Raw genomic sequence first — 9851 nt, 5'->3', positions numbered from 1 at the left:
CGCCTCGTACTTTTCCATGCTAGCTATCCACCCTTGTTGACAATAAACTATTAAGTCATATAAAAGTAAGGACAGATAGATTTGAATTTTATGAGTTCGAAAGGTAATGATAACGATTTCTAAGTGCTAATAGTAATACTTTTTTCCTTTTCTTTATTTGACTCTCCGGGGAGCCTTGACGTAATTGATAAAGTTGCTGTCATATGACCGAGATGTTACGAGTTCGAGCCGCGGAAACAGCCACTTGCAGAAATGCAGGGTAAAACTGCGTACAATAGACCTTTATGATTTGACCCTTCCCCGGATCATGCGCGTAGCAGAAGCTTAGTACACCAGCCTATCTTTTTTAGTTTTTTATTTGACTCTCCAACATCCACTATAAAAATCTTTTCTCTGACTGTCTGACGTCCCACCATTGTCCCATGACTCCTTTACCTTTGCTTTCCCATAATTAAACATCAATAGTATATCTTTATACAAACCCCACTTCCCAATTTCCCTTGAAGTTCCTTTTTCTTGCATATAAACTTCAATTATTTGAAAGTGGGCATTTGAAACAGCACCATTTTTTGTCCTTGATGAAGTCCTTTCACTAGTTTTACTACTACAACAAGTCAACAACAACAAGAAGCTGCCCCCTAAGAAGATGTACTACACTAGTCAGAAATAGCTGGTTAGTTTGATTTCTCCTTTTGAGCTTGGTTAATTATTCTATATTTATTTGAAGGGGAGCGACTGGACAGGTAAAGAATCACGAGTTTACGGGTTCGAGCCGTGTAAACAGTCTCTTGCAGAAATGCAAGGTAAAGCTGCGTACAATAGACACTTGTAGTCCGGCCCTTCCCGGACCCGCACATAACGGGAGTTTAGTACACCGGACTGTCCTTTTTATATTTGGTGTTCTAGTTCAAGCCTCTTGTGTTGGTCTTCTGATTTTTTGGCTTGTATTTCAGTGAGGATTCATATAGCCGACCCCATTTCTTGTTTGAAACTACGGCGTAGTAGTAGTTGTATTTCAGTAAACTAACTTTCTAGTACTTTATGTTTTCTTTCATTAATGATCCTATGTTTCAAATCTTGAAATGATTTCCTCTTGTATGGAGGTTAAGTAGTTTATAAAGAAAATTTTCATTATCCTATGCAATTTTCTTGTAGCTGAAAATCTAAAATAAAGTAGTTAGATTTTGTCAAGAAAAAATTGAACCTGTCATGTTTTTTGAAGCTATAGATACTTTTGTGGAAGTTATACAGTTGACTGCTTTCCTTTAGCCTTTTGTGGAACAAAAGATCTAAACAAGAGTTGTGTATTATCATAAATCTTTCTTGAATTATATATAATAAGTCATATATATTGGACAGAGACGAGTTTAAATAGAGCAATATGGAAAGTGCGGATTCATATAGCTTTTCCCAACTTGCTCGGGATTTAGGCATAGTAATTGGACTATAGTTGGAGTAACATTTATCTTAGGCTCTCAATGACTATTGCCTTATTTATGGTAGATATAGGTCCTAATTCTCACTTATTTGTGTGTGATAATTCATTGTTTTTGCTATACTAAACTGCAGAGATTTCATAGTATTTCGTGATTTATATTGCAATCTTTCCCTTTGATAGTGTGAGTTGTAGTTCCTGTTTCATTAAGTTCTAACATGTTAGGACTTTAAACAACACTGTCAACGAAACGCCATTCTCAGAAAGTCTAAATATAAATCAAACTAAAGAATATTTTTACTTTGATAGTCGATCAGAATTTGCAGCAGAACTGAAGTGAAATCAATATGTTAAAACTGCAGCCAAATGAGGCCACTCTATCGATATGTTGTTTATCTGCCTTCTCATTTTTCACCTAAAAGTTAGTCCTCTATCCCTTGTTGGAGATGCTGCAACTGAGATAAAATGGCAAAAAGGACTTATATGGAGTTCATGTCACACCAGAAAATGGAACAGAAACATCAGACTTAATTGGTTTTTTTGACGAATAGTTTGAATTTTCTTCAATAGTGTCACTATGGTATTTTTCCAGCCTTTAGTTTCTGATAATGGACTTTCGCTTACAGAATTAGCAGGTTTCAACTGTACTTAGGGGCTAATAACACGAAACTTGATGCCTTAATCGGTTTCATTTGTATGTTGTAACACTATATTGGAAGATACATTAAACTGGTATATAAACAGCAGCATTCCTATATAACAGTCAGTCACTATAAAAACCAAATTTTTCTCAGAACTGATTTCTATGTCCTCTATAACAACACTTCACTGTAGCAGCCAAAAAATATCGAAAGAAACGAATCTGTTATAGAGTGGTTTGTTGTGAAACTAGTGCAGTGCTACTAAACTTATATATATTTACTCAATGCATATCCAGATTTTGGTTATTTCAGTGATTGGAATTTAATTGCATTAAACTTGTATATATTTACTCAACCAAACCTTTTTTTTCCTGGTCATATACAGGACAATGTTACTAAGTCGAAGATAGCTCATTTGTTTCGATCAATCACTACATAGTGTAAGTTCCTAATATTTAACCAAAATGCAAACACCAAGATTCAATCTTGAAGTTGAGGCCTTGTTTGAAGATGATTCTGATATTATTAGCCAGGTAGCTTCTAATATATGTACTGTTGAATCGTTCGCGGATCCTTACAAGGACAGAGTTATAGATTTCACTAAGTTAAGTTCAGAACCAGTGTCGCTTGACTTGTCTCTTAGCCAGGATTCAATAGGCTTTTCAGTATCAAGCACAAGTGAAAGCAGCAATGAACATGCAACACAAAATTCAGGATCAGGATCAGGACCGGCATTTCAAAGAGTTTTTAGTTGCAATTTCTGCCAAAGGAAATTCTACAGTTCACAGGCTCTTGGCGGCCATCAGAATGCACATAAAAGAGAACGAACGCTTGCGAAACGAGCTATGAGAATGGGAATTTTCTCAGAAAGGTATGCTAATTTGGCATCTTTGCCATTACATGGATCTACAATAAGGTCTTTAGGAATCAAAGCACATTCTTCGCTACATCAGGCATCTGCACCAGCAATTAGGCCACTCGATTTTAAAACGAGTGCAAGATTTGAGTATGGTAATTGCCAAAGTCCACCTTTGTACATGGAAAATGATGAAGCTGATCGATTTCTATGGCCTGGTAGTTTTCGTCAAGTGACAAATCCCGGTATCTCTCTTACTAATTTTTCTCTTGCCGGATGTTCAAATGCGACTTCTTCATACGACGAAAAAGATGAACCAATTACACCAGATCTCACCCTTAGGCTTTGAGAAGTTTGAGAGCAAATACACCACTATCATTTAGCTATCTTATTTTATCTGTATAGTTATATATATTGTCCTAAGTGTGGATTCTGAGAAAGTAGAACTTTCACAGATAATTCTGCTGGATTTTCCGTTTGCCACAATGCCTGCTCAGGCCAGTGTGATTTGGACAATATTAGATGATTGTTGTACAATTTGAATGTATTATTTATGACTAGTAACTGTTATCTGACTTGGTATTCTTTCCTTGTAAGCTTGTAATACTTTTAAGTATGGACGACTATAACTTTGTGTGCGCGCGCGTGTGTGTATTGATGTCTAGGCGTTTCTTGTTAGTTGCAAAATGGATACTAGAATAGCCAAGAAAAGAGGAATGAATGAAGAACCAAAAATTTTGCCAAAAACTATCACTTAAAAGGCCTTGCAGAGGTTCTGAGAAGGATCCTATTCTCATTTTGAATGATCTTTTCTCATAATTTCTTCAGCATTTTGGATCTTGAACGGGAGTGTTGGTGTAACTGGTAAAGTTTCTTTCATGTGACCAGGAGATCACGGGTTAGAGTCGTGGAAACAACGGACCACCTTTTGCAAAAATGCAGGGTAAGGTTGCGTACAATAGACCCTTGTGGTCCAGCCCTTCTCTGGACCGACGCATAGCGGGAGCTTAGTGCACCGGGCTGCCCTTTTTCTTGTACTAGTAGGCTTATGTACCGGACTTTCCAAGAGGCAAGTATCCGCCCCAAGTTCAGTTTGTATTAAGTTTACATCGAGTTATTAGTATAACGTGCACACCAGCTTCGCAGAAGTTGATCATCTCGCTGTTTTTAGGCTAGTGACTTCACAATATACTAAGAAGAAATAACTAGAAATGCAATTGGATCAAATAAATCATTATATTTGATTATGTGTCAATTAATATTTAAAAAATATCCCACTTGGCTGATTTTTCAAACGTTATTCCCTCCCACGCGCCTAAAAGAGTATTCACGCTCTTTGACACATTATATTTAGGGGGTCAAGACTATCAAATTTTCAAGTTCAGAGGGGTATTAAAGACCACGTGAAATTTAAGGAGAAATTAAACAAAAGTTGTCAAGTTTGGGGGGTCCCGAATATTTCAGCCTGAAAAAAAAAAAAAAATTTCAAAGAATTGAACAAGAAAATCTTATGAGATTTTCACGACTTTTTTGCATTTATATGACTCAGCGCATACACCAAATTATATTATAGGTTTTCTTTATTCATCATAGTAATCCATAAGGATAGAATTCTTGGTGCGCACGAGAAATTTGTTACTCAAAGTTGATGTAATTATTCCATTTGTGGTTGACATCAATTGACTTGGAAAAATTGAACTACTACTAATGCTAACTGTTGCACTAACCCAATTTGGACTACTTTATGGGCTTTTATAACTGTATATATTCATTCCCAAGTTGTCAACTATAGATTTATAGTGCTTCAATTATAATACCTGTTGACTAAGATATATTACAATGATGTGCAAGCCAAATGACAAGTTCGGGCAGAGTATATAGTAAATTAAACTTAATGGACTATATATTAAACCTTATTCTCTTTTGTGATTTTTACGCATTATAACCGCCCCAAAATAATAACCTTTTCTTTTGACTTCATATACATATACTCCTATATATATTGATTGTGAAGGGATGCGCTAAATCTATTTTGATCATCGCGTGATTGTGTTATTTCTTAATCACTATTAGATTTTAAACAATGGAATCTCAAATGAGATAATTTAGTAGTCAAGATGTCAATTCGTCACGAGTTCAAATTTTAATAGTTCCAAATAATTGTTGATCCCAACTACGAATATATTAGAGCCAAAAATGGTAAGGGCATTCCATCTAGCGTAAGCATCTGGATAATTTGAAACCGGTGTGGCATAATCTAATGTTGAGCCAAGTCTTGCCAACCGGTAATAGTCGAAGGCAAAAAAAAAAGGGGAGGTTTTTCGATTGATGCACAGTTGAGGGGGCTGATCACAAACGCTACAGGTGTGAGAGCGATTCGCACAACGTCTTTTTTGAGAGAAGAGATCAAAGGATTAAGTGACTGTTGAAAGTTATCTTTAGCTACTAATATCCTTTAATTCGCTAAGTTTTAAAAGTTCAAAGAGGGCATATTAACCACGAAGATTGCATACAGTCTGATCGGACTGTCTACTCTTTGTTGGAGTTAAAGAAAATGAACAAGACTCTTTAATTTGGCACAATGAGAATAGAGGGGGAAAAATGCAACAATCAAAGAATGATGTAACATTAGACAACCAGAAGAAGACAACAAATGGTCCAATTTGAGCATTTAAGGAAGAAAAGAACATGACTATATACGGTCGAAACTGATTTCGGCCTTCGTATGACTGGTCGAGATGAGAACATAATTGATAGGTTACAACTACTTTGCTTTATATTTTGATGCTCTAACAAACTTACTGTCAAGAACCAGATAAGTAACCAGTTACATATCCTCAAGACCTTAAGATCGAAAGGTTCCAGCTTGGAATATGCTTCAACTCTTTAGAGTCAGAGGAACAACATATGGAACAGATAACTATCGTTTTCCGAGAAAACAGTACAAGTCAACTGTCCCAGCTGTAAAGTTGCTGCCTGCACATGCTAAAGTGCAACAGTCAACTTTATGGGGAGTATTTTTTACCTACCTTGCTTATATCATCCTAGTGATGTCACAAATGCATTATTAACATCAAGGAAGGTAAAAACAAATAAGTTGTTCACTTAGAGAAATCATTGAAGCTCTTACACGGTCATTGATCATCAAGCAATTAATTCTCAAGTGCATCAAGAATAAAGAACAACACTACTACAGACCAGTTCCCCACAACGAGTCATTGTATGTCCTTAGTTGAGTTGTAACTTTGTAATAGTTCTTAAATTGTATTTCCTACTTAGCTTGTTCAGAAGTATTTTATAGGAAACTCTTTGTAAACCTTAAACCTTTGTATTTGAGTCTTGGCTAGAGCTAGTCGAGTTGTAAAATCTTTGTAATAAAGTTATTATAATGTGGCTTGTAATAGAGTATTATAAGTTAGTGAGGGATTAAAAGGTTAATTCCTAGGTTGCATAGGTTGTAATCTAAAAGTTGCTCAGTAGTGAAGTTGAAATCCTACAAGGGTAGGTCATGGTTTTTAATCCCGTTGAGCTGGAAATTTTTCACGTAAAATTTCACTTGTCATCTACTCACTGCAGTGTGCGTGTGTTCTAGTGGAATGATAGAGAACCTGGTTCTCTATATAGTTTGGTGGATCCTTATATTCTATCAATTGGTATCAGAGCAGGTTCTTTCTATCAGGTTAACACCTAGAAAGGATCCTCATGGCTACTCCCCCAAACTTTGAAGAAGGCCAGTCTATTTACAGACCACCTAGGTTCAATGGACAGTATTACGGATTGTGGAAAATTAGGATGCACGACTTAGTCATGGCTGAAGATTCTAAGCTATTGGATGTCATATGTGACAGACCCTTTGTTCCCACCAAGAATCTTGGTGACCCAGTTGTAGCCATTCCCAATACGAGGAAGAAATTCAATGACGTTGATCGAAAGGCCATAGAAAAGAACTTTCGTGCAAAGAAAATTCTTGTTTGTGGCATTGGTCCTCATGAATATAATAGGATATCGGCATGCCAATTAGCAAAAGAAATATGGGAGGCTCTTCAGACAGCTTACGAAGGAACAACACAGGTTAAGTAATCCAAGATCGACATGCTCACAACTGAATACGAGCTCTTCAAGATGAAAGATGATGAATCCATCCAAGATATGCACACTCGCTTCACCTCCATCATTAATTAGCTTCACTCTCTTGGTGAAACTATTCCAAGAAACAAGCTTGTCAGGAAAATCCTTAGTGTTCTGCCCAGTTCTTAGGAAAGAAAAGTGAACGCCATTACAGAGGCGAAGGACTTGCAGACATTGACCATAGATGAACTTGTTGGCAATCTGAAAACATATGAAATGAAGAAGAAGAAGGACAATAAAAGAAGAGAACCCAAAAGGGAGAAGAACCTGGTCCTCAAGATAGACAACAATGATTCAAGTGGTGAGGATGGTGATATGGCTTACTTGACAAGAAGATTCCAAAAGATGGTTTGCATGAATGGAGGCATTCCAAAAAGGGTAAACTCTAGCAAGCCAAAATATTATGACCTCTGTCATAAATGTGGCAAACCAGGACACTTCATCAAGGAGTGCCCTCTCTTAAAGCAAGATCAGTACAAAAACAACTTTGACAAAGCAGCCAAGAGGAACCCGGTTCATGATAAATGCTTCAAGAGAAAGAATGTCGCTGGCAATGTTATAAAGCAAGCTTTTGCTGCATGGAGAGAATCCTCCAGCGAATCTGAAGAAGAAAATGATCATGGTGATAGTTCAATGATGGCAGTGGAAAGTGAAGCAACTGAGTATGACTCAATCTTTGCTTTGATGTCTTAGTCTGATGTTGATGAAGATGACGACGATGATGAGGTAAAGTTTTTGGATGTTCAGAGAAATCTAAAATCTTATTCTCCTAAAAAACTCATGTCTTTAGCAAATGTGTTAATTGATGCTTATCACAGTCTTATAAATGATTAAGATACTTTAACTGTGGAGTTAGGAGAAGCAGAACAAACCAGAGATGACTTAGTAATCGTTGTTGTTGATTTAAAGGAAACAATTGAGAACCTGAAGAAAGAGAAGGATGCCTTAGATGAAAATATTGCAAATATAGAACATGAAAGAGATGATCTAATGGTTGTTGTGGTAGATCTAAAAGAGACCTTTGAGTGTGTAAGAAAGGAAAAAGAAGTCTTAGCTGAGAGAGTTGCTAACATTGAGCATAAGAGAGATGACCTATTAGTGGTGGTAGTGGACTTGAAGGAAACAATTGGAGAACCTAAAATAGAGAGTAGGCCTGAAAATTCTCAAAAGGGAAAGGAAGTTGCAAACGAGGCACACATTAAGCTTGAAAGTGAGTTAAATTCAGTGAAATCTAGTCTGTGTGCTGAGCTTGAGAAAAACAAATAACTTCATGAAAAACTAGGAAGAGTGAAGAGTGATCTTGAAAAATCACTCAACTGGACTTGGTCCTCTGATGCTATCACTGCCATGTACACCAACAATGGGGGAAACATGCAGGGGATTGGGTTCCAACGGGAAAAGATTCCCTACAACCCTCATAGCAAGTATGTCACTGTACCTGATAATTGGCTTTGCACTCACTGTGGAACACTGGGCACTTTAAAGAAAACTGTAAGGCCAGATTTCAATCACAACAGAAAAACAAAGTTTTCACTGAAAAAGTAACTACCGGTAGAGAACCTGGTCCCTCATATAAAAAATGCATGATGCCTGCTTGGACCAGAAGATCCCTCATTCATCCCCTTCTTCATTACAAGGGACCCAAACTCGTTTGGGTTCCTAAGTCTAACTCTTGATGTTCTTGTGCAGGGAACAATGAAAGGAAGCAACCTACAATGGTACATGGATAGTGGCTTCTCAAAGCACATGACTGTCACGACCCAAAATTTCCCACCGACGGGACCGTGATGGTGCGTAACATTTCACTTGCTAGGCAAGCCAGCGTTAGGAAATCGTTAAACCAATTTCTTATTTCCATTCAGTAAATAACAATAATTAACTAAGATGAAATATAATAAGTATAGAATATTATAAAACTGTATTAATTACTACCACCCGGATCTAGAGTCACAATTCACGAGCATTCTAGAATTTACTACAAGTAATAGTCTGGAAAAAAAAATACAACTGTCTGAATGAAAGAAAACAGTAGGACATAAAAGATAGACGGGGACTTCAAGGTCTGTGAACGTCGACAGATCTACCTTGAGTCTCCGGACAGCGGACCAATAGCAAATCTCGATCAACCTGAGCCGGTATCAAAATCTGCACAGAAAGTGTAGAGTGCAGCATCAGTACAACCGACCCCATGTACTGGTAAGTGTCGAGCCTAACCTCGGCGAAGTAGTGACGAGGTTAGGACAAGACACCCACATATAACCTGAACAATATAATCATGCTAGTAGGGGAATACAACATAAAGAGTGAGAATAATAAAAATACAGAAGTACACCGAAAATCCTTAAACGAATTGAGCCATTAAAACAACAAGGAAAATTGCACGGCATCACCCTTCATGCTTTTACTCTCAACCTCACCAAATAAATAAATAGAATGACACGGAATCACCCTTCGTGCTTTTTCTCTCAACCTCACCCAAATAAATAAATAGAACGGCACAGCATCACCCTTCGTGCTTTTACTCTCAACCTTACCAAATAAATAAATAGAACAACATGGCATCACCCTTCGTGCATTAAATCTCTCATAATATACACGGCATCACCCTTCGTGCTTTACACTCTTCCTCACAATATAAATAATGCTTGCACGACATCACCCTTCGTGCTTTACACTCCTCCTCACAAATCACAAAAAAATCAATAACAACGGATAGATAAGAGTATCACAAAGAAACCAGTATTTTTCCCATAAAAATAGCACAATGTAATCTCAACCTTGAATCAATATT

At 37.1% G+C, this 9851-nt stretch overlaps 2 protein-coding genes across 2 annotated transcripts; both read left to right on the top strand.

Annotated features, from left to right (window-relative positions):
* Positions 1 to 435: 435 nt before the first annotated feature.
* On the top strand, positions 436 to 3516 carry LOC104108122 (zinc finger protein 4-like). The gene is made up of 2 exons (XM_009617111.4): positions 436 to 673; positions 2462 to 3516. The coding sequence occupies exon 2, from the start codon at positions 2541 to 2543 to the stop codon at positions 3279 to 3281; it is 741 nt and encodes a 246-aa protein (XP_009615406.1). The 5' UTR covers positions 436 to 673; positions 2462 to 2540; the 3' UTR covers positions 3282 to 3516.
* Positions 3517 to 6739: 3223 nt separating this feature from the next.
* Positions 6740 to 8848, top strand: LOC138893210 (uncharacterized). Its single transcript, XM_070176985.1, has 5 exons — positions 6740 to 7003; positions 7190 to 7709; positions 7896 to 8270; positions 8343 to 8551; positions 8750 to 8848. The coding sequence occupies exons 1-5, from the start codon at positions 6740 to 6742 to the stop codon at positions 8846 to 8848; spliced, it is 1467 nt and encodes a 488-aa protein (XP_070033086.1).
* The last annotated feature ends 1003 nt before the right edge of the window (positions 8849 to 9851 follow it).

The sequence above is a fragment of the Nicotiana tomentosiformis genome, chromosome 5, assembly GCF_000390325.3.
Source record: "Nicotiana tomentosiformis chromosome 5, ASM39032v3, whole genome shotgun sequence".
NCBI lineage: Eukaryota > Viridiplantae > Streptophyta > Magnoliopsida > Solanales > Solanaceae > Nicotiana > Nicotiana tomentosiformis.
Note: the sequence above shows the minus strand (reverse complement) of the source record. Positions and strands in the feature narration are given on the sequence as shown.